This window comes from Perna viridis, chromosome 9 (genome assembly GCF_037379345.1).
Source record: "Perna viridis isolate PV_CMFRI_1.1 ecotype Kerala chromosome 9, ASM3737934v1, whole genome shotgun sequence".
NCBI lineage: Eukaryota > Metazoa > Mollusca > Bivalvia > Mytilida > Mytilidae > Perna > Perna viridis.
In genome coordinates this window covers 29184230-29210416 of record NC_142453.1, presented here as the reverse complement: position 1 = coordinate 29210416, position 26187 = coordinate 29184230, and the positions used below count along the sequence as shown (strand labels likewise).

Genomic DNA, 26187 nt, shown 5'->3' with positions numbered 1-26187 from the left:
GCTAATTGGGCCTTCGAGAACTACATTTTTTTTCTTTTTCTTTTTTTTTCAGTTCATACACCTCTCGGTTAGAATTAAATGTAGAATTTTGTAAACTGTTTTCGTCTGGTGCTATTTACGCAATATCATCAGCGTAAAGAAGTTTCATTAAGGCAGTTCGAGCGGGGTTGTTGTTTTATGTCGCAATTAAGGTGCGTTTCGATTTACTATACTGAAGAAGTATAAATATAAGCATATATGACGAAATTAAATAATCAAAGCTGAAGCAAAAATCAGTGAAGCAAATCAATTGTCTTTATAAAAATTCTCATTTTATTATACACAGATTAGTACAAATAAATAAAGTACAAGAGAGGAATATATGTTTTGATTCTAATGTTTTACAACCTAATATAGGCAATATTATATCATACACATATTAAATGTATATTCATTGACGTTTAAGGCAAACCTGTAATAGTTGTCATGTGCTCGTACACATGTAAGCACGTGGCTAATTTATTTCTTCAAATACCCGACTTGCAGTATTGATACCGGCACTCTTCACGTTGACGTACTTCCAAACAGTTAAAGTGAGGAAACGCTCTCGGACCAACGTGGGGTCTGGGAGTAGGCCAGAGCGTCATCAGAGCAGCCCAGCCGCTAGTAGGACATACTCCGACTGAGTTCTTCTTTTTTTTTCGTTGCCACTATAAGCGATAAGGATGTTTTTTTATGTTCATGATCAGAATGAAATCATGAAATATCTGGTTTTGTGTTTCTTCTTTTTATTATGAAAAAAAAGACGAAGAAGGGACTGAGAACAAAGTAATTTAGAATGTAAAATAAAGATCAGTTTTTCATTCACTGAGACCATAAATAAAATGTGCTTCTATCTAGTACGCAGAGAAATATATAGATACGATAATCTTTGCACTTGTTACTTTCACATGACAACCTCGTTAGGAACAAAATGTTTTCAAAAATGATTTTAAAGACTATATCATGAAAGCTATTAAAAGGAGACATCACCAAATTCATTTTTTATGTTATCATACTATTAGTTTGGTTATTATGTTATTTTTTTTTTCGGAGTGAAAACTCTAAAATACTAAAAAGTTTGAGTTGCTTTATCATCTATCTCTATTACTGTAAAAGGTTTATCACCGACGTCTGGTGGTCCCCGGTATTCAGATAGTATGCTTGAGTCAATTTGTATTTCTTCGTTGTCATCTGTATCCACTATCAATAATTTATCTTCCTCATCCGGTATACCATTTTCCGACATCCTGTCTTTATCCTTGAATGAATGATTGTGTAGAGCATGAACTGCGTAGAACATCCCTGGGTCGGTCCGCAACTTCTTGTCTAATTTGGTTTTGTTAGTCAAAGTGCCATTTTCGAAATAGTGTTTAGTCAAATCATATATTTTTGCGTCGATCTTTTTCTGAATTCCTTTAGAAATTGAATCTTTTTCACTGATATATTCCCATTGTTTTTCTAAGACAACACATGTTGCTACATCGTAGCTGCACCCTCGATCGTTATACTTATTCCATCGGCTAATATTGGTATTTATCAGCTTAATAACAGAAAAACAAATGATCAGTGTGGCTACCAGTGTTAAAACACATATCCAGATCAAGTTTTTATCGACATTGGTTTCTGTTGTATCATCTTTCGTCAGAAAATAAATGTCAGTTTCATTTAGTCGCGATCCACTTTCTCCTTTGTTTGATGAATTTGTTACCATTCTGTAAAAAGTCATGCACAGACAATATAAATAATATCAGATAGAATTGTGTAATGTTATAAGATTAAAAGTCGGTTTCCTAAATAAAATGTTACTTAAAACGGTATAACTTCGTCTATTTTTGTTTTTGTTTTTGTTTTTTGTTTTTTGTTTTTTTTTTGTGTTTTAATTGTTTGTTTGTTTATTTGTTTTGTGCGTTCGTGTTTTTACCCGACGGAGGGATATGATAATGGTAGGCGTCCAAATTTAATATTTCAGATTGATTGATTGGTTGCCTTTTAACTTTCAATAGCACCAGTTCAGAGCAGGAACATTTGATCAATCGAACAACTTCTACCTGCCTTATACAAGGCCAGATAGTTATTGTGGTATAGGAAGACGAAACATCCCACTCAAACACAATTTTTTCTGACTTTTAGTCAGCTACTTATTACTCTGTATCATGAATAACAGGTATTTAACAAGAAGCAGATAGTTTTAACTTCAAAGTCTTGGGTATGACTTGGCACGCTACCTCGAGTTCACAAATGCGGTTAAACATTTAAGAACTACTGTAGGGTTTATATTATGTTACATGAACTTGACCTTTTCATTTACGATTAACAAGGTCCGACATTAAAAGGATTTAAATATATTTAACCTTAACGGATTTTGGACTTACTCACATTAATTACTTAAGAGCTTACTGTTTTAATTGGTTGACTATGAAATACCTTTAGGTATATGTATTAGGCCTATAGAAAATGGTCATATCAATGATGGTCTGTGCTAGAGTAGCTACTTGTAGCTGAAAATAGTCGACTAATACGAATTATATGATATTTGAAATAATCTCAGAACTCAGAGGATGTCTTTTATATATTTGTATATAACAAATAACATTTGACATATTTGAAATAAATTTAACTTCCGGTGGGGGGGACTAAGTATAGACATGATATCCATTTTTCTTACCTTTCTTCCGGGGGGACTAAGTATAGACATGATGTCCATTTCTCTTACCTTTCGTCCGATCTTCCGTTACACTTCCCATTTTGTATCCTTGATTCCCCCTTAACCGCTTAATGGATTTGATGACATTTTCGATGATTGTTTTGGTAATGTCATTGTGAATCTGCTATTTTGATATTATAATTCTGTTTTGATACTATTTCTCCCAAATGTAAAACACTGAAGGTATTTTCACGAGTGATCATCCAATTTATACTATTTCTCCAAAATGCAAAACCTGAGGGGTATCTCGTGAGTGGTCATCCTATTTATTTTATTTTATCATAATATTTGTAAACACCATACATGTACGCTATCTAATATACAATCGTCGTAGAACGTATATGAACGTGTACCTAAAACGGCATTGACATGAAAATGACAAATTTAAGATGCTTAATCAGTACTGCATAAAAACTTATATGAACGTGTACTTAAAACGGCATTGACATGAAAATGACAAATTTAAGATGCTTAATCAGTACTGCATAAAAAAAAAAACAAGGGAGAAAGTTAACTTTTTTGTGATGACCACAATTAAAAATTACACTTACCCTCCTTGTAGCAGGAGACAGGATTAAAATGACTGAAATCAATGTCACAATATGCAGATGTTATTTCTCATAAAATTGCAACAAAAACAAACCTCCTGCATATGTTTATTTCATAACCAACCTTGACTCATATTCTGAATTTAAATCATTTTAAACAATGCACATAAGACAAATCATCTTAGTCTATCTAACAGTTCATTTGAATTTTAAAAACCTACAAGAACTACACCTTACTAGGTCATGATTTTTTGGCAGGCTAATAGTAGGATTATGATGGCATTGAGTTATAAACAGAATATCACTCCGTGTGATAAGTTGTTAGTGCATAGGGTGGGTCGGATGAAGATATTAAATGTCATCATGATGCAAGTCGCCAATTAACATGTGGACTAATGTGTACTTACACTAAAATATTAAGTAGTAGTCTTTATAAGAATCATGCAAAATCTGAAAAATGTTATTACCCCCCCCCCCCCTTCCCTCCTCCAAAAAAGCTACATATTTTTGTTTTTGTAATTAAGTTGTTTTATGGGTCTGTACTATGAAATGTGTAATTATTCATTCAAATCTGCCTGCTCTTAGGAGATAATCAACATTGAAAATCTAATAGATTCTATTGTATTTGAGCGTCATTTACAGAGTTATCTCCCTTAATTTTGAAATCTACAGTGCATTCTATATAATTTTATTTCCCAAGAACACGGGTTATATGAAAAACTGAATGTTAATTTCTGTTAACTATGGCAATTCAAACAAAATATCAAAAATAAAAATATGAAGGCTTTTCATCACTCATAACATTATATTAACACACATTTTGAGAGGGCAAAGGTTATGGCGACAAAAGATATAACATTGAAACAAATACAGAGTTTCTATGACTTCCCACTGACTCCCAGTTGTGAGTAAAAATGAGAAAATTTCTTCATAAACGAACGTATTCAATGGGATAAGATATGGGTTTTACTAAAAGACAATTTTGGGAATAGAAAAGCTAAGCAACTGCAGTGGAAACTGCTCCATAATATTATTTATACCGAGGAATTGTTACAAAAAAAAATTTGTTTTCAAATGTTTCATGTTATTTCTGTAACGAAAGGGAAAACTTTAATCATTTATTTTTTACATGCAAATTGGTGAAAGAAGTTTGGAACGATATTTTTTAGATGATTGCCGACTTGTGCACACATATGAATATTGACATTATACAAAATTCAGAAAAAGTCTTAATATTAGGATGCCAAAATTTGGACATAAAACATTTATTAATTGAAACGATTTTGGCAAGAGTCAAGTGGGCAATATGGAAATATAGGAATATTGCCAAGTATGAAAAAAAGGCAATTTCTAAATTTATGATTTGTAATATGGTAATAAATGAAGTTGCCTTCATATCAAGAAGAAACAGATGTAAAATAGGTGAAAACCTGTACCTCGAAATGAAAACGGTATTCATTGATTTTCATTAAATTGTTATGTAATATTGCAGTCTATAGTATGGATAGCATATTGTAGCTAGCCACTCCCTCCAATGTATTGTTACTTGTTTAATATGAATCATATAATATGTATGTCCTATCTTATTTGTATGCGTTCTATGCGTGATATAATATTAACTACATACAATTTTGTTACACATTTCTGCAAGTTTCTCCCAAAAAATTACAAATACCCAGAAAATTTATTTACATTCAGCTAATCAGTTTGTTATAATCCATTTATTTTTAAAATAAATATAATGTGCACGAACTTCTTTTTATCAGTATAAAGCACGTGTATACGACAATTCCCACATCTTTTGTCTATTCTTTATTCAAAACCAACGACATAAAAGTCGGGAAGTTTAGAAGTGCAGTTAAACGACCGTGCCAAAGTATTTATTTTGGAGTTCATTGATTTATAATTATCAAGGTGTATGTGGCTGACACTTGCGAATAAGTAAATTGTGAATGTTTTACTTATAATTGTTTAATTTGAACCAAAAATGGGAGTTTTTTGTATGTCTTCACATAATTCCTGGGTGTGAAGGGTGTAAGAAATCAGGGAACCCCCTTATAGCTGCCCTGGGCTTAAAGAGGAGTTGGCTGTATTGCAGGATTTATAAATAAACTGTATATGAATCTTAAAAAAAAGGGGTTTTTCAGCCATGAATCACATGAATCTTCCTTTTTCTATAATTTACTTAAAGAGAAAGGGGCTATATAACATAGGATTTCCTTACTGCTAGATTTTGTTCCATTTATCATAAAATTATGTTAAATAAAATATGGTTTAACCTAATAATTTACATGTATCTTCCGATAAAAAATGCGTATCACCTCAAAAGTTAGTATTGCTTAGTTTTCTGACAAGAGTTGTTTTTCTTTTATTATTTATTAATGTTAAAAAGCAGTGTCGCATGTATAATATTCTAGCTCACAGAAGCAGTCCTACTGGTACCAGTATCGCTGAGCGGGTGTAAACAAGGATGCTGTAAAAATATAGTGCGTTTTCTTTTTGCCTCTCTACAAACTAATGTTTTGTCAAAAGATATGAACAATGACTTATAAAATAGAGCAAACATCACACTATAAGATGACAAACTTATTTACAGGAAAATCTAACATAATACAATAAAAATGTTCCACTGAAAAGGTTGGTTTGATGAGTACAAAACGAAAGTGAAAGTAGAGAAAATGGCTATTTATAGTTCGAGACTACTTTTCCGTCCGATCTTCGTAGACTCAACCTATTTTCTTTGCGGAAAATTATTTTTTCACATGTCCTTAGAAATGCTACATAAGTTAAAGTTTTATTGAATCAATTTACATAAAAAAATTTTTAAATCCTAAAAATATGCACTCCACTATAGAAGTCTACGGGAAAATTAATACGATACTGAGACCTAATGTGTCATCCCGCTCGGAGACATTATTCTGACATCAAGCAAACTAGTCGTCATATTATCTCGTTTAAGACGCGTGTTTAGCGGAGAAGCAATGACTACTAGTATAAAGACCTTGGTTTGACTCGATCAGTATAAAATCAACGGCCTCCCGCACTCGTGACGAGCAGGCTAACACGAAACTATCGATCGAACCGGTAGTATAAAACTTATATAAACACATATACCAATTACTTATGTTTCTAGTTTTTGTTTATCATTTTATTTCACTTTTGTCTATCATTCTGTTTCATTTTTTGTTTGGACCTGGCCCCAGCGCCACAAAAATTAGAAAATAATTAAGTCTGAGAAAATTCTTTAACGTCATCAATTTCAAGGACTTTGATTGCAGTTACCACGGAAGTTAAGAATATTCCCAGACTTAAGTATTTTTAACTTTTGTGGCGCCAGGTACGGGGCGCCGAATGGAACTTGATCTTTTTGTGATCAAAAGTCAATTCTGTGAGACAAAATTCTTTTTTGTGTCACGGAAGTCAATTTTGTATGCAAATTAGTTTACAGAATCCTTTGGATATGCAAATTAATTCAAGATGTGCAGCATCATGTACACGTGTATTACAAACTTAAAGCATTCACTGAAATACAGTGGATATGGTTCGAATGTGCACGGTTATAATAAAGCACAAATATCGGATATCGTAATCGTATAACCCAGTGTGTCACTTGATCTTGAATCTATTTGGGCTTTTGTAAACAAAAGGGAAACGAAAGTTAGACACGTACTATGTCGGTTTTCCATCGCGCCCGACCTGTTCCACTCAACCGAATTTTTTGTGTCATTCATCAATAAAATCGGAATGAAATAAGGAATCTATCTGTTTTCGGCAAAAAGAATCGTGAGGGATAGTGGAATAAAATAATCTTGGGCCAACTTTGACAGATTAACAAATTTCACCGCACAACTCATTTCTAATATGATTTTCTTGGCTAAAATCTGACATTTCATTTCTAATTTGGGACAAATACATTAATACAAATTATCTTATCAAATTTTAATACATTTGGTTGCGATTAACAGGTCGGACAAAGCATTTTATAGTTGAGTTGAAAGATGTCAGGAAATAATCACGTGCTTTACCAGGAAAAATCCCAATAAATCGGAAGTAGAAAAATCGCGTATTTTAAAACCTGTTTTATCAAACAAATCTCATAGAAAACGTATAATTTCAAAATATTTTTACTGTAGAAACAATTGAACTGATTTTTTTTTTAAATTTCACTTAAAACGGCCTTAACCATCCTGTGTTGCTCGAAGTAATCGGAAACCTGCGGTTAATATATCCAATGAAAAACCTTACAAAATCGTGATGAGAGAATTCATTTGGATATTCAAGGGATTTTGTAAAAACTATATTTGCATACAAAATTGACTTTAATCTGAATTCATTTTTGTTGAACAAAATTCACTTTTGTCTGTACAAAATTGAATTTTGAGTACAAAACCACAAGAGTCCCATTCGGCGCACCGTACCGGGGTCCGATGTCTTCAGAAAAAAAGAATAGTACGTAAATCTTTTCATTGGTCCGAACAATTGTAAAGTTAAGTCTATTAGTTACTCATAGTCTGATTTCATAGGCAGTAAGATATTGTCAGTCATACTACAGTATTATAATTATAATATTATTACAACATGACTTTACACCATATTAATAGGCCAATAAATATATCATAAGAGCGATTCATTAAGTTATGACCTTATCCCTGAACCAATGCAGCATATTTTTTTATTTAATGCCTATCATTACAAAGGATAAAGAACTCTATAATGTTTGTGATAACGGAGGCATCGATCAGTCACAAGTTTGTTTTGGCCAAGTACAATGTAAAAAGCAGCGATTGTTCATTTTCTTTTGAAGGTTGTTACATGTTGACTATTTTCAGGTCTATACATAGTTCAGTATTTTTGTGCGTGGTCATTAAGATCTACTTTCACACGTGGAAAAATCTGTCAATTTATTACACCCCAGCTTTGAAACGGAAGGCACATTGTATATATAGTAACCATGGTGACCATCCGTCCATCTGCATTTTTCTACTTAGTTTTTCTTGCAACTACTTTAATATCATATCCACTTAATATTTTAACAGAAGCTTTATTTATGTATGCAATATTGTGGGATTCCATATGAGACTTTGCGACATCAACCTCCATTTTAACGACTTTGCTTATATATTGATATGGTTTCTGAGGTGGGGATTGTATCCTTTAGTGAGCTTTGCTCATAGTGTTTCTAGTTTCTTTGTAGAAATGAATCGCTAAAGTTGGTCCTCTTCTGCAGTATTTAAAATATCAGATTTTTTTGTTAATTATGTTATGTATGCTACGAGACACCTACCAGTTTCAAAACGAGACTCAAGTAATCAGCAGCATTTTTTATCCCTTCAGGCAGCAAAATCTAATACACTGGTAGGATGTTCCTGTACGATACATGCACTTGTCAAAACATTTACTTTAAAATCCTCTTTGAATTTTCAAGTAAAATTAATTACTTTGTTAGTGTAGGATTATGGGATATTTGGACCGTATGCAGACGCATGAGTATTTATACGATTAGAATTTATGCCGCATGAAACACAACTTGCTCTCACGATCAAATATGAAGCCCGACTAATATCTTTGGGTATATATATTACTTTGGCTGCACATCTGAAAGTGGGAGCAAGCCCCGGTGCATGAATGTGGTAATACAAGCAGTAATGTATACTAATGATAAAAAATCGTGATTTTTTTTTATGTCGATGGTGGTTAAAAAACTACAATGAAATTTTATCATTAATGAAGTATTACGAAAGCGAGAAAAAAATTACCGTCGACAATAAAATGAACTACCTTTTGGGTGACCTTGAAGTTAGAACAATGGGACATATACTTAATTACTTTTGTAACAAGAGACTCCGACCTTTTTTTAACTGATTTTAAGTGTGTTTATTTGTGCAACTTTCGGGTGACATTGAAGTTAGAACAGTAGGAAGTATACTTAATTTCTGTTGTAAAAATGGACTCAGACCTTTTTTTGAACTGATTTTAGGTGTGTTTAATTGTGCAGTTTTTTTTCCACAGTAGCAAGATTTTAAAGGGAAGGGTTGTGATCACGCCAAAGTACTTTTTCCCCGCCGCATTTTTTTATCTGTCGAAAGTCAGGAATTTCTGTCCTCTGTATGTCTTGTTTCGTTTCCATCTTCAGTTTATTTTTATGTTACTTGATTAAAAAGAGGCAACTATTTCGCTGTACCTGTATATAATTATGTTTTGGGGGCAGCTGCAGCATGCCCTATGGTGTGAGGGTTTCCTCGTCGTTCATTAAAGACAAATGGGCAGAAATTTTCATCCGGGTGTGGTTGTTGTCTCTTTCACATATTCACAACTCCTATTCTCGTTACATCCGTTAACGTAACGTTAATCCACAACTTTCATTTTTACTGCATGTCGACAATTCCTTTTTGTTTGGTGTATCTAATTCTTGTAAACAGGCGTAAATACATCAATATAAACAAGTAAATAAATTTAGCTAGCAACTAATCAGGTCAAAAGGGGGGCTGGGATAGATCTAGAGGGGATGGGAGAAAGGAGAGGACATGGGATGGAGAAAGGATTGGGAAAGGGTACCCCGTCATGAATTACCTGTTTTTTTTTTCAATTAGGTCGATGAGCGCAAAGGACAATGAATAGTCGCAGTATCCAACTTGTCAAATGAATAACAAGATACTCATGCACACAGTTGGTTAATATACAGACCATTTTGTAACCACTGCCTGGTTTTTAGAGGGACTGACACTAAATAATAAACTCGGTTAAAATGTAACAATGTATATCGATGTGACATATTGTAATTATGTATATACAATGTATTATGGAAAGTCGCCAATACATGTAAATTATGTCGCTATAATTACCTCATAATGACTTATTATTATTAATTATATGGTTCTTAATTAATATCTGCCTTTCTCTTATATTCATGCCCTTTTTATAATGAGAAGACATGGTACGTGTACATGTATTCATCTGCATTATACACATTGAAAGTTGACAACATAAAAAACTAAAATATCACTTTTTACGCTTGTAAAATGAATTTTAACAGGGAGACAGACACTAAAGTTAACAGTCACACATTAATCGAACATCCAACCTTGTAATTCGACATCAAGAGACAAGGAAAGGAGAAAGAGAATAATGCACACGCTTGTTAGGTATCTGCTTTACCCGCATCATCGGTTGTACGGGTACATGTACATATATCATCTATCCGAAACATTTTGCATCTTATCTGTATTCAGTTTGGGAAGGTAATATGCATATATCATATATAAAGATTAAAATGTAACCTTTTTTTTGTAAATGCACTATAAGTGATTGTTTAAACCCTATATCGCATACCCTATATCACACTCATAGACCTATATCGCTTTTCTTATATCGCACCCCTTCACAGACTATATTTGAAGTATGGTTAAAATATATGATATGATGAACATGACATGTTAAAATCTGTATCACATGCTATATCACCCCGTAGGCCGGTGACCTTTGGGGTTATATAGGAGTCTCTCTCGGGTTGATACAGCATGCGATACAGATTTTGACATGTAATATTCAGTATAGGTTGATCAAATTTCAAGTTATGGTACTGTTTATAATGTCATTGAATACTAAGCAAACCCTGTGTTAACATGAAGGCATACACAGTGAGACCTATAATATCGGTGATATCGTCTTAACCAATAATTTTGATAAAAGCCTCTTCGTTTGGACTTAAAAAAAGGGGAAATCTGAAACTCGAATTGACAAGATTTTACAAAAACGACGGGAAGCTCCCAGGAGCCCGAATCGCTTACCTGGTTCATTTTTTGCCTTTCACGGGTAATAACTCTAACAAGGTGTTGTCCTACAATTAAGGCCCAATGACGACCTTTGTAGGCCTTATTGTAAATTTTATAAATTCATAGTTGGATATCCGAAAATACACCCATCATACTTCGCCTTTCAATGGCAATAACTATAACATGCCGACTTAATAGAGAATTTTGTAGAGCTCTTTAAGCCGAAGAAGGAAAGTCATCTTTTTTATAGATTTTTTAGATAAACCTAGAAAAAAGTGGCTCTATTCTTATTAATAGACATGGCGGCCACGTTTTTGAACGGATAAAAAAATCCCAACTCTATTTTGTACACGATATCCTTAGTAACATTTATACATGTACCAAATTTCATCAAAATATGTTAAGTTGTTTCAGAGAAGATGTTTGGAGAAAAGTTTACCGACAACGACGGATACTAAGTGATGGCAATACTTCACGAAGCCCTTAATATTGAAACCATTTTACTGTAAGCAAAAATTGACAAACTAGTCCCTATTTAAAAATAAGATCTGATAAAAATGTAAACATGGGGTCATGCAGGTCAGTCTTTACTAATACAGACGTTCTTTGGCTTATAACTGCTTCGTCTGAAATCTGATGATTTTCTACCTCAAAGACGATCTTAACTTCCTCTGTTAATGTGGTATTTACCACGTAACCCACATAATTGAAATATATAAACCTTTTAAATTGAAATTCAAAACATGAATATAGTATAATTGGTTGTTCGAAACAAGTATCTTAAAGAATTCAAATTGGTCCGGCTATTTTTCAAAAAGAAAAAAATGTAGTCCTGTTTTGACTTGGAGAATATGATACTGTATTGAACACATAATTACTTTGAGCGAAATGTATTAGTTTAGAACTCTTAGTTGACAAAGTGACACTGTACAATACACAATACTTCTGAATCTGATCTTTAAACAAGAGGCTCCCAGGAGCCTGAATCCCTAACCTGGTTGAAATTTGCCTTTCAAGGGCAAAAAATTTAATAAAAGGTTGTTCAATAATTTAGACTCAAGAAAACTTTGGTAGGGTTTCTCACTGGGATCATTTCAGCAATTGTAAGTTTCTTTCTATCTATAATAGTTTTCAAGATATTGGCTGAAAACTGTAAAAAAAAAGCATCATACTTCCCCTTTCAAGGGCATAAGCTCTTACAAGGAGTCATCTGACAACTTTCATCCATGATGACTTTTGTAGTCCAAATAATAAGGATCATTTCAGCTCTTAAAAGAATTTGGCTAAACCTAACGGTTTTTGGAGATATATTCGAAAAACTACTTTCTGACCCCTATGTTCTATTTTTAGTAACGGCGGCCATGTTTTCGACAGATTAAATATCCCCACATCAGTTCTATGCAGGATACCCCAAGGAACATCAATACCAATTTGGTTTCAATTGGTCAAGTAGTGTCAGAGGAGAAGATTTTTGAAAGGAATAACATTTTAAATAGCAAAAAGACGTCAAAAAGGGGCAATAACACCAACATGGCTTAACGGATTAAAACGAAAATTTGACCACAAATAGATCTTATCATACTAAACACATTTATCCATGTCAGAATTTAGAAGATATATACGAAAAACTACTGTCGGACACCTATGTTCTATTTTTAGTAACGGCAGCCATGTTTTTCGACGGACTCTTGATTTACTAGAAAATACTGAATAAACATAACATTTGTCGAAAACCAAAATCCTGTCACATCACACTTCAGAAAATGTAAAAAACGATTGCGAACAATTGGATCATGGATAACAAAATTCCTGTAAAAACTGGATCCTTGACCAAATTGATCCTTTGATCGACAGCAACGCTATCAAAACTGGATCCTTAATTACCAAAATACTTAAGCAATAATTAACTAAACACCTTTTCAAAACTGAATCGTTGATAAAACGAAACCCTAGAACCTTAACAATAAATAAACCTGTCAAAACTTGTCAGTGACCTTAAATCACAAAATACTGTTAAAACTGGACCCTTGATCACAAAAAACTGTCAAAACTGGAACCTTGATCACAAAATACTGTCAAAATGCATCCTTGGTCGCCTACAACCCTGTCAAACCTAGAACCTGGACCCTTGATCACGAATAAACCTCTCAAAACTTGGCCTTAATCCCCCCCGCCCCCGCCAAAAAAAACTGTTAAAACTGGATCCTTGTATAAGAAAACCCAGTCTAAACTGGATCCTCTATCAACCAAAATCCTGCCAAAACTGGATCCTTGATCAACCAAAACCTGTCAAAACTGGATCATTTATCAACTAAAACCTGTCAAAACTGGATTCTCTATCAATCATAACTCTGTCACAACTGGATCAATGATCAACCAAAAACCTGTAAAAACTGGATCCTTGATCAATCAATCAAACTGTCAAAACTCGATCCTTGATCGACCAAAACTCTTGCAAAACCATGATCAACCATTGGACCACTGAGTAGCCAAAACCCCCATCAAAACTGGTCCATTGAGTAACCAAAACCCCATCATAACTGGACCATTGAGTAGCCAAAAACGCAATCAAAACTGGACCATTGAGTAGCCAAAAACCCCATCAAAACTGGATCATTTAAGCTGTATGTAACCGCTTTGCAGTCTTTCCGTTTGAGCTACAAATACAGTAATACCGTCTAAACCATTAATTCTAAACCATTAATTGAATAAAATCGAAAATCTGTATAAACCAGATACTAACTTTGAAGACTAATGTATTTTGAACCTGGGTAAAACCGAACCTCGTTTTAAACCGAACAAGTTCTACAGTCCAAAATTGGTTCGGTTTAGATAGGTTTGACTGTATATACAAACTTCTAAAGGTAGATAATTATTTCCACAATTGCTCATAAGGTATCAAAACATGGTGGCTAAAAAATATAATGCGCTTACTTTTTGCCTTTTCCTGTTTTTGTTTCTAGGCAAATGACTATCATTTTTCATAAAAAGTACAGGGTTAATATCAAGCTATGACACAAAAAAACTTGTGTTTGAGGAAAAAGAGTATTTTCATGAAAAATAATGCTTCAGAAAAGGGGTCTATTTTATGAACTCAAAATAAAACTGAAAGTAGAAAAGTCTATTTTTAGTTCGACCTGTCCTGGTGTACCAAAAGTTCGTACCTTTTTTTCTAAAATGGACCTAAAAATCATTTTTGACATTTCCTTAATGGAAAAAACATGCTCAAAAGTTAGACTGAAACTCCTTGTCTATTTTTTTTTAAATCATGAAAATTTAAGGTATACAATGTACTATAGAAGCCTATTGGGCAAAGAATACAAGACTGAGACCATGAAGATGAATCCCTTTTGGGATTCGGCAAGCGTACGTCTTGCATTTACAGTAATTTGTGCTACAACCCTTTTGCAAATAAATATGTTTAAATTAATCAAAAGATCCTTGACACATTTCTAATTCTTTATGTTAAATATAGATATAAAAAATAAGAAATTGCAGTTTCTTACACTCGTTCTGGTAGAAAAATTGTATATTTGAACACAATTAATCACTAGCAGAACCCGAATTTAAGTAGAGACAGACGTATTTGGGACTGTAGTCGTCAACTGAGGAACATTGATCGTGGTTTGAACGAAGTGTAGTCATAGCACCATTTACATTAAGTTCATTCGTAGAATGTACATTGTCATTACCTTTAATTTGGGAATGTCCTGATACGGAAGATTCTAAGCTCGACACGGAATCCGATTCTTCATATTTTGGAATATTATTGTTGCCGCAAATGGCATCAGTTTGCAACGAATTTGGAAAAAACTTCAAAGTTGAGGTAGACAATGAATTTCGGTGGTTATTTGGAATTTCAACTTTGGAATGTCCGTTTTCGAACCTTGTTAATGAAACACAAGAGGTATCGTGTACTTCAGAAGTAAAGTCAAGGACACAATTGTCCTGTAAAGGTTCATTAAATTCAGAATATTGATCAAAGACTTCATCTTCTTGTATATGACCATTCAAGCAAATGCATGGACCTGCAACATTACCCCGCTGATTTGTATAAGAACATTGTGTCAATGAGCTTTTATCTTCAGAATGTATCTCGACCATAGTGTCTATTTTGTTTCCCATTTCCACCCTTGAATGATTTTGTTCTTTCAATTTATTTTTTCCAATCTTGTCACCATTAGAGCGTACAGATGAGTCAAACTTATGAGAATTCTGAATAGAATGTTCACTTTCACTTGTATTACAATCAATAGACGCGCTATGAGATAATCTCTCTTTTATTCGCTCCAACCTGACTTGCAGTCCAATATCGTTTTTCTTCCCCTTCTCTTTGGCATGTTCTGCAAGTCTGCTGTCCGACGTTGACCTCCTTGGCGGTTGTTTTCTTTTTAAACGAAGGCTATTACCAGATAGTGATGCACTCAAATTAACTTCCCTTGCCCGATTGACTGGTGGATTTTTCTTTGAATAAATGTTTTTCAAGCGGACATAATTATCAATGACTGGAGCGACACTAAACCTTCCTTTTTTCTGGGTCACCATCTTCTGCTGTTCTTGCTTCACTCCGTCCGGCGTCGGGCTACGTCGGTTTTGTTCCGACATGGTTCGTTTTAGAATAGACGCGTGGGACGTCACCGTATCGTACATTTTGTAATCAAGCATTTCTTGTAAGCTGAATTTAGATGTGACTGTATCATACAAAAATGTAGAGCTGGAGAAATCAACATTGTCAAAATCCTTGTCCTCCTCTTTCACGATAACGTACGATGTGACATCATAACTACAACCACGCTCTTTGTATTTGGAATCCTGGCGTATCCATTTACATGCACGAAAACAAATAATCCACAAAAACACAATAAGTGCTAGAATTGGTATTATAGTAATACTTTGGACTTTTTTTATATTCGTCGTTTGTTTTTCAAGCCACTTTTCAAGGTTGTATTCAATTGTTTTGAAGTGTCCATTGCCCTTACGATCGATGACAGCTGCCTCCGTAGTTATATTGTCGCGTCCTTGTGTGGTATAATTTGCACATTTTGTAACTTGAGTAAAAAAGAGGATAATCCATATATGAATAAAAATTGATGATACGGTTATATGCATCGGTTTCTTCACGGAAGATAATCGATTGTATTGTCATGGACTTCGACCTAGATGGATAATAATATTAGTTCACATGTTTTAAAGTTTTCTAATCCCCTCCTTACGATCTTGAATATCATGAACATCTTGCCATTGGTTACTATAATTTCCTCGTCAGCTACTTCGATCACCTACAAAGAAATATTCAGACTATTGTAAGTTTTATACCATATTTGAATACCGATGAGTATCTTTGCCTTTGAATTGACTTCGTATACTTTTTAATCATTCTAACCAAGAACGTGAACATGCAGATTTTTTTTTATCAACATGTGAAAGGTTTCGTACTTTCACAAGGGAAAGTGTCGATCTGTAACAAAGTTTATGTATGCATAATTCTAAAGGAAGGAGTTTTCATTTTTAAAACTTCTTACATTTGAGAAAGTTGTGTTATTTTGGCTGTATACACTTTATATTCAGTAAGTACAAATGCGGGATTTAATAAACACTTGAAATATGACATTCTGACAATGGAGGAAGACACACCGGGGACAGGAGTATGACGTACATACAATGGAGTGACAAAACACGTGCTCCTTGAGATAATGAAAATGTAAATAAAAAATAAACAATACACTTACCATGTGAAAAAGTGATTAAATATTTCCGTATGATAAAACACGAGCGCCATGCTTGTCGCAAACGATACATCTGTTTACGTTGTACCACGCGTGTACATAAAATAATAACACAAGAGTTGTCAGCTTATTACACACTTAATCACTGAGAAAAGATGTAACACAAATAAACAGAAACAATTATGAGGCTCTAGACAACACGATGCCAAATAAACGGTATATATTCAATATGTGTCACCGGTAGAGCTTAACAAATTTCTTTCTTATTTTCTTCAGTTCACCCATGAACGAGTTTAATGCGTTGAATTGTAATCGGATAAGTCAGGAAGTTTTTAATCACAAACAGTAGTACAAAATATCGCATTACATGTAAATACTAAAACTTATTAATCATAACAGTTAAAAATATCATATGTCATCAATTAATTTGAATGCATATAAATGGGTTCGCAAATGTTTTAATTTTACACCCATTTTCGTTTGTTAAAATACTATAATAAGAACAAAATCAATAAACTAGTTACTGGTCATGAACTTAATTATAATTTATGTAGATATTAAGTAAAACATTAATTTTATTGAATTAGTTGCTACTTGTGAAAAATAGGCTCAATAAATTAGATCTATGATATTGGATCTTAATCTGTCATTGTCAATGCACACATGACAGAGGTGGACCCATGAAGTATCGAATATTACCTCTCCCTTTTTGTTGGAATATTTTGTAAATTTCGGACAAAATTTAGGCGAAAATGAGTTAATAATAACCTGGATCCCTTCTTTTTTTACAATGAACTCCTATAGAAGGATGTCACTATTTTCAAATTTCTGAAACCGCAAGATATAGAAATAAGCTGCTTACCTTTTCCACTGGATTTTGCCTTGTCAATGACACGATCGACTAAGAGGAGCGGTCGGGTTTCAGGGTTCCAAATACTCAATGTGACGGGTGCTTAAATAATGCAGTCTATGAGAGTCAATATGTAGAACTATTACTGAACTCTCTCAAACCCATTATTCATTGTTTTGTCAGAAAAAAATAAACCTAGAAACAAGCTTGAAGAGAAAATAACACCAATTCCACACTTTAAATATTCTTATATGGTATTTTTGAGGTTCCACCAGTGATGGTTCGATCTTTCCGCAGTGGATTCGGATTAAAAAAATCTAGATTTACGTCATCGTTTTTTATTAAGCTATCAAGATGACATTCTGTTAAAACGAGAATATCAAACTCTTCATCAAAAGTTTCGAGAAATGCCGTTTTATTTCTGATACTTCTTACATTGAGGTTACAAATGGAGATGGATTTGTCGGTTAACGAATCTTTACTTTTGAATGAAATATTGTGAGAATCAGCAAAATCGGGACCAGGATTTATAATTCAATATTTCCAATAAGTAGAATAATGTGTAGTACGTATAAAGGAAAGACGGAATTTTCTTTGGGATTTTTACCTTGGGTTTGTGAAAATCAGTCAGTAATAGCATGGGGTCCCCTAATGTCTTGAACCTCTCTAGCTGGAACCTCCCCCCCTTCAAAATCGATTGACCCGTCTTTGCTTTACACATGTCTTTTTAGATTGAACACAACACAAGTCAGTCGAGCTACATGTACAAATGCATGCAATAAAAGCTAATTTTTAATACATATTAATAGCACAGATAGTTTCCGGTTTGAGCTAAAATTTGGACTACAGTTTAATTGAATAAGTTTTATTAAAGTTAGACCCGGTTTATAAAAGAGCTACACAAATATACCTGGATCTAGCCGTTCTATCGTTTAAACTGTTATATTTAGGTACATGTAAGAAGAATTATTTAAAACGATACTATATAAACACACGTTAAACAATATTTTAACTTGTAAAAAGTATATCATGTATAACGAAATTTCAAAGCTATTGTAAAACACTCGTATTACGTAACCATTTCAATTACAAAAATGATCAAAAGAGCTGGTTTCGTATGCTCAAGGCAAACTAATTGGTTGAACTGTAGAGCTTTGACAGTTTAAACCCTCGTTAGTGAAATGGACCGTTTGACGTTTAAAATTGATGGTTATATTCAATACGTTATCATATGTTTTGTACAGCTGTATAACATAGTGTTAACAATATCGTGATTTTCAACAAAAAATAAAACAAAATAAATACATTGTGTTTGTTTAAAGTCGTATATACAGTAAACTGTGTAAAGGCTTTGAAGGGAATCGGTTTATTTAAAGTATTGGTCTTTTATGTTTCACACGTTCTGATGATGTGGTTTAAGACTTTAAACAAACAATCTATGTATGAATATGCATATTAAATCATATTAGATCTTATTGTCAAATCGAGTTGAAGAGACAGAAAAAAAAGTCATTTCTTAATTACTACATACATGTAACTGATTAAGACAGTCATATAGAATAAATTCAGATAAAAAAATTCTTTAATTTAATTACCCCTTACATCACCACAGTGATCCTACCGTACGTATACTATTTCTCCATAAAATCAAGTATCATAGATCTATTTCGATAGCTTTTCGTTAAAACAATCTCCTAATATTTCATCGAAAATCTAGACAGTTTGTTATGAATATTCCCGGCCTTATACCCATGTGCTTCTTTAAAATAAATAGCTGGTCTATATTTGTACGGCATATTATGAAAAAAATATGCCATGGGTACTAATACGGGGATTGAATTATAAATTTATTTTACCAATGGATAACCTTTAAGTCACCTTCAAAGTGTCATGTTCCTGTTTCCATATACAAATTTAATACCATTTGTCTGGTTTTAATGCAAAGCCTGGGGGAAAAGTATAGTTGAGCATTTAATTTTGAGGTTCGCTATAACATTAAAGAGGCAACTAATATAGAACTACGCTTTATCAAATCCACTGAATATGTACATATATCAAAAGCAGATAGCGAAAGGAGCAGTCACCTTTCTCAAAATCCAGCAGAGAATCGGCCACATCTCAGATTAACACCAATTGAACGTGCATGTATATAAATGTACATGGCATAAGTGCTTTATGGCAAAATATCAAAAGAGTCGAATTATAACTATTTCACGTTTACAAAACCTAGAAATTTGAAAAGTAAAACTTGTGTATTATATACAAAACGTCAGGTTTCGTTATAACAGTTCTGTTTAGTTTCTGTACAATACCCAGCGGTATCTCATGCAAAAAGGTATTAATTTAGGGTTTTAGTTGTCGAAAGATCTGTTAAAGATATTTCAAAGAAACAAAACTGAAAAGCATGCAGTTGCATATTCTTCTCTTAACATGTATTTAAGGTTCAATGTACACTTTCTTTTGATATAAGGCATGTACTATAGTAATATACTAGCCACAAATGTAGCCAGTAATGTGAACTTTGATCTTTTGATCTATTGAAATAGCAACCGCTACATCCTTACAACAGCCGTTTTGACTATAATACAGTTTATTACACTAACGATGATAACATTGGAAATAATTGATAGCTACGACGCCTTAAAAGTGACAAAACTGGGTATACAGGACAAATTTGATACATGTAATTGCCAAGATGTGTGATGTATTTCTAAAGACAGCTGACTGCACGCGAACATAACATTGACTTGACCAATGTTACTAGAGATCAGACCGACATAAATCATTTGTGGATCCAAAGATTTACAAAATTTATGCTACCCTTTTGTACAACATTTGGCCTAAAAATGTGTGGCAAATGATGGCATGGTACCCTTTTTCTATATATACAAGTTTCTTGATCAGATCCAGTTCCCCTTTTTGTAAATATATAATTTCGATCCTCCAGGGCCTGCATGAAATATCTGATGGCAGCTTCAGCATTTCTCTTTATATTTCATTTCTATGATCGGAGAATATTTATAGCCTCCCAGTGTTTTCATTTCTAGCTAAACATTAAATAGTTAATTATGCGCCTAAAATAAAAAGACAACTTAAATGTATCGACAGCGAACGACTGGTTGCTTAGAAATAAACAGGTACTAATAAGAGGTTAGAGGTCAAATACTTTTAATTTGGTCGTTGTTAATACAAATGTACAGTCCTAATTAATCAGCATATTTATCTCAGAGTAAAAGTTGTTTATTGTGTTTGTTTATTGGCGTAAATAACGTAGAATAAAATTTGATTTACTAGTATTAGATATAAAATGGACCTAACTATCTGTACTTGAACCTAAATGGATATGCCAATGGGACTATTTTACTGCGGTAGTGTAAGATTATTGCAGATGCCACCAGGCTTTACAAATCTAAAGGCCCTGGCGATTGCTAAATCAATTCTGATCTTTGCTTTAAATTGATAAAAAGTGCAAAAAAAAACACAACAAATCAAAGCGCTGATGGCGTTCAACCTCGGAAGTCATGAGATGTTTATAGGTATTTTTAAAAATTTTATAATCATATGATGGTAATTTGTTCTTTCTGTATTACCAAAAAGATTAATTACTTACAACGGGATCAAGACTTTCACCACTACTAGAACTACACATTCACGCCATACTGATGATTCAAAATTTCAATCGTATACTGTAAAATTGATACGAAATAATCAATAGTTTTGATACGTTTTAATATTCAACTGCCAGATCTCTTTCGCGGTGGAAGTACTTTTAAGGCGGTTATCAACCGGAAGTCTTTTTAAATGACAACGGATGGTTTTAAGACTCAGAATTCACATGACTTCCGATCGCGAGTAAAAACAAACACGCACTCAAAAAAAAATAAATAAATAAGAATAGTGGGAAATATAATTTTTTATTTGATTTATAAGATAACACTGTATTAAAATGTTATCATAAAAACAATCAATCTTTGCTTGAATACTAAATCCCGATATAGGGTCTGACAAACAATAAAAAAGGATAAGTAAGGCGTCCCCATTACCTATTAATTATGGCGAGGTAATGTAATGTGCGCACGACATATTTATCTAAAGACATAGTCCAACTTCCCGGTATTTTCTTACGAGTTAATGCTAAAATTAGGCATTAAAACACGTCCCGAATCGATTATTGGCTGATCGGGAAACAGTGGTATACTGCATGAAACTATGAAGCTAACGGAATGACACGCAATTAATTAATCAAAGCGCCAATGACGTCAAACCTAGGAAGTCATGAGATATTTATAGGTATTTGACAAACTTTATAATCCGCTGATGGTAATTTGTTCTTTCTGTATTTCCAAAAAAGATTAATTATTTACACGGGTATCAGCGATTTCACCACTACTAGAATTACACACCCACACAAGACTGATGATTTCAATTCAATTTCGTTTTCTTATATTTTTTTTGTTTCGTTTCATTTTGTTTTTCTTTTGTTTCTCAATGTGGAATCTTGAAAACCTATTTTTAGTTTTGTACGTAGAGAATCATATGGAATCCATATATGGATATCATATGCTTTAATAAAATATCGTTTTAACTTCAATATACGTACTTGAATTTTTCTATGATAATCATTCATGTAAAATATAATTTCAATCTTATGCTGTAAAAACGGACACCAGATGGGTTTAAGACACGGAAGTCATATGACTTCCGAGTAAAAATTAAGCGGTTACATGTCTGCAGAGAAGACCCACAACCCTCCCGCACTCCAAGGAAGTACACTATACAGGAGACCATTAAAGGGGGTTCATTCTGACTTGAACATAACACTACAAACAAGGGATATGATAATATTAATCATTTCCAGTCGTGCTATTGGTTATTTTAAACAACAAGATAGACAAGTATCATAGAAAGTAAATGTTATGACCAACCAATGGGATTCAGTGGTGGATCCAGGGGAGGAGTAAATGTTATGACCAACCAATGGGCATCAGAGGTGGATCCAGGGGAGGAGTAAATGTTATGACCAACCAATGGGCATCAGTGCTGGATCCAGGGGACGATTGTAGGGTTCATGACCACTCCTACTTTTGATGGAAAATTTGTTAATATTGTACAAAATGAGCTAACGATAGATATTATAACCCCTCTTTCATTATGTTCTGAGTAAGAATCACCTCCCTCATCTCTTAATTTTTCCTGAATCTGAAGTAAGCACCGATTGAATACTGAAGGGTTACTCAATGACAAGAGAGAAAATATGCACAGAAATATTGAAGTAATAACAACAAAACTCCATTCATAATACCTTTTGCAAACTAATTGATATAACATATGGTCTCATAACTGGTAATTAATGAACCAAAAATATCAAATTACAGAGTATTCAAGTTCGATACATGAATTATGTATAGATTTACTTACACAGCTGTGTCATAAATAAAGATAAGATCTCATGAGAAGTATTGGCGGTGGACCTACGCCAAATTTCATAAAAAAAATGAATGTGTAATATTGCTCATATCCAATTTTTTAGTGACAGATACTATAATGCGCGTCCTGGGAAGTAAGGGATCCCCTCTTCCTGTAATAAATGACACTTAAATTTTGCTTAATGAAATTGAATAAGGTCTAAATTTTGAAGACTTAACATATCATGTATACAGTTTGATAGAAATATATTCAGACAGCAAAGTGACATATGAATGTTATCTAATTCAAGAAGTCCCAATGTGGTCTTGACATTTGGCCTTGAAATCTATGGGGTTCTTGATCTTTAAAGAACAATTTTATCGTACGTGTTGGTTATAAAACAAAACAATATCATAGTTGAAATGTTGAATTTAAAGTGTTTGACAAGGGTATCATGGACAGATGAACTACCAATGTTGATTCCCTTCATAACTTCAACTTGGCAAAGTGTCAAAATTCGAGTTAAAAAAATATAAAATGAGTTTTTGGTCACAATTTTTTTGGTGTTTTTTTTTAAACTTTATTCCTTACATATACATGTACATTAAAATAAACCTGCCATGTTAGCTCAGAGTAGTAGAAATGTTATACTTTTATTTTGGTTTTATGGAGTATGAGTGTTGATTAAATTTTGATTCGATTACTTCAATGATTGTCAATTTATACAACCTAGATTTAAAGTCAGTGATACCTGTGTGACTGGTGGATTCACCGAAGGATTGCTCATTTACATTTCTGAATTATAAATGTTTAAAATGAACATGCAAATAACATTCCTATTTGAGTTATAAAAATGACAGTCATGGCATATAATTTGCATTAAATTACTGCCCAGATTACCTGATTCAATTTATCACATTTTCATTCTTGAAAATTTACAACAGAACATTGTTACTTGTTACATGATTAATACCTTTTTTATAATACAATGACTTGAAAAACATAAATATTTTGATAGAGAGACAGTTAGACTTAGATGTTGTATATAACTCAGACCTCAGCACCAAAGTGTTCAATTTAAATTAATCTAAAATATCTAATCTTTTGAGAAAGCTGCTCTAAATAGCCTATTTTGACACCAGTTTTAATTGATAATAACATGCTTCACAGCCTGGCACAGTTTAAGGAGGTTGACCTAGGGTAAGGGACATAACTCTTGAAATCATTGATATGTTTGTATCATATTCAATTTCACCAAAGCCTATCAAGATTTCAACTGGAAAAGAATGAAATTAGTCCAAGTCACTTTGATGCTTATATGAGATTGATGTAAATTGCTGAATACAAATTATTTGTAAGAGTTGTGTCCCTTACCCTAGGTCTACCTACTTCATATGACAACAGTAGTTGAATCCTGAACCATGACAAGTATGGACACATAACTTGATACAGTCCTTAATTTGGATTGTAATAAAAAAATGACTCATAAGAAATGAACAATTTATACAAAGTACCAGATAAACACTTATTTGTGATATCTTTTGGCCCTTATCTCCTGAAAATATAAGGACCATAACTCTTCAAATCCACCAAGCCTTCCTTTTGCCGTATGGAAACTATTAGTACAACTACAGAGATCCATACAATTTTACTCAAGTTATTGTCAAGAAACCTGAATTTAACACCTTTCACCTCTAATTCTATCTGGGTACAGAAATCACTCCCATAATCAATCCAAGCATGACATCAGTGGGGTGGAACCTTATAGCACAATATCAGAAAGATTCATAGTTTTATTCATTGTATTGAGAAGTAGAAAAGCAGAGGGTGCTTACCTTACCTGTGCACCTGGTCCATGCTCCCAGTTTTTAGTGGAGTCCGAGTTGCTCATTTGCTTTTGTTACTTTTTATGTATGATTTTAGTTACTTCATGTTCTTTATTGTATATGTCTGTTTTCCATGTCTAGTCTTTGTTGCTGGATTACATTCTTTTGATTACCACTATAACCTTGGTTCCCTTGATTACTCTTTCAAATCTGTGAAAAATAATACGTTAACAGTATACTTGAGTTGATTAGCAAAATTATGTGAAGCACTTTTTTCCCTTTTTAGCAAATAATTCAAAAAACAGTACAGGTCAAAACCCATAAACATCAACGACAACCCCTTTTTGTGATTTGGAAACTTGCTGTAAAATTTCATTAGGATCCACAGACTATTATTCAATTTATGATACAATAACTTAGTATCTAAGGACCAGGGACATGGATGACAAGGACAACAAAGTGCCATATCATTATATAATCAGAATTATTTGTGCAGCCATATAAAAATACAAGAAGTACTAAATAGGAACAAAAAAGAGTTCTTATAAATTTATGACAATAATGAGTCATACCAGACCCATATTAAGACAACAGTTTCAAAGGTTTTAAAAATTGCCAATGTACTGTACACATGCATGGTTTTATAAATAAAATAAGCTTCAGTGCAAATTTTAACAGATAACAGATAAATATATGCCTAAAAAAAGATGCGAAGAAAACAAATACAGTACCTGACTGATCCATGCAAATCTAATTGTGATTGTTCATTGATCGCTGATCAGTTTCCAGTCAGTCATCGATCTGTCAAACTGATCCATAAAATTGATCATAATTAAATTTACTATTTTTAATGAAATACAAAAAGCAGATTTATCATTTTTAGCTCAAAGCAAAGTTAATATGGCACTTTCTTTCATTGGTTCCATTCAATATTCTGAAATTTACATGCACTGATCATACGTCATCTTACATAACAAAACCATGATCAGATCAGTCAACAGACATCGGTTTTCGATCCATCAGCAATCATTAAATCATCCGTCATCAAACAGTCAAATAGTTGCACGGATTGGTTCCAGGACTGTACCCATGCCCCTGATTTTGGTGGCAAGGCATGGATTGGTTCCAGGACTGTACCCATGCCCCTGATTTTGGTGGCAAGGCACGGATTGGTTACAGGACTGTACACATGCCCCGATTTTGGTGGCAAGGCATGGATTGGTTCCAGGACTGTACCCATGCCCCTGATTTTAGTGGCAAGGCATGGATTGGTTCCAGGACTGTACCCATGCCCCTGATTTTGGTGGCAAGGCATACAAAAACATGAAAAATAA

At 33.4% G+C, this 26187-nt stretch overlaps 2 protein-coding genes across 3 annotated transcripts; both read right to left on the bottom strand.

Moving 5' to 3' along the window:
* Positions 1-289: 289 nt before the first annotated feature.
* LOC148607673 (uncharacterized) lies at positions 290-17874 on the bottom strand. Of its 2 annotated transcripts, none has more exons than XM_088544685.1 (2): positions 17634-17874; positions 290-1733 (listed from the first exon to the last, which is right to left on the bottom strand). In XM_088544685.1, the coding sequence occupies exon 2, from the start codon at positions 1730-1732 to the stop codon at positions 1091-1093; it is 642 nt and encodes a 213-aa protein (XP_088400811.1). In that variant the 5' UTR covers position 1733; positions 17634-17874; the 3' UTR covers positions 290-1090. The 2 variants fall into 2 exon arrangements, with proteins under 2 accessions (XP_088400811.1, XP_088400810.1); XM_088544684.1 differs by lacking the exon at positions 17634-17874 and adding an exon at positions 3277-3398.
* LOC148607674 (uncharacterized) lies at positions 14491-17124 on the bottom strand. The gene is made up of 2 exons (XM_088544682.1): positions 16775-17124; positions 14491-16324 (listed from the first exon to the last, which is right to left on the bottom strand). The coding sequence occupies exon 2, from the start codon at positions 16152-16154 to the stop codon at positions 14589-14591; it is 1566 nt and encodes a 521-aa protein (XP_088400808.1). The 5' UTR covers positions 16155-16324; positions 16775-17124; the 3' UTR covers positions 14491-14588.
* Positions 17875-26187: the final 8313 nt, after the last annotated feature.

Excerpts from the sequence above, each read along its gene's own strand:
- LOC148607674 (XM_088544682.1), bottom strand. The coding sequence starts at position 16,154 with ATGCATATAACCGTATCATCAATTTTTATTCATATATGGATTATCCTC.
- LOC148607673 (XM_088544685.1), bottom strand. The coding sequence starts at position 1,732 with ATGGTAACAAATTCATCAAACAAAGGAGAAAGTGGATCGCGACTAAAT.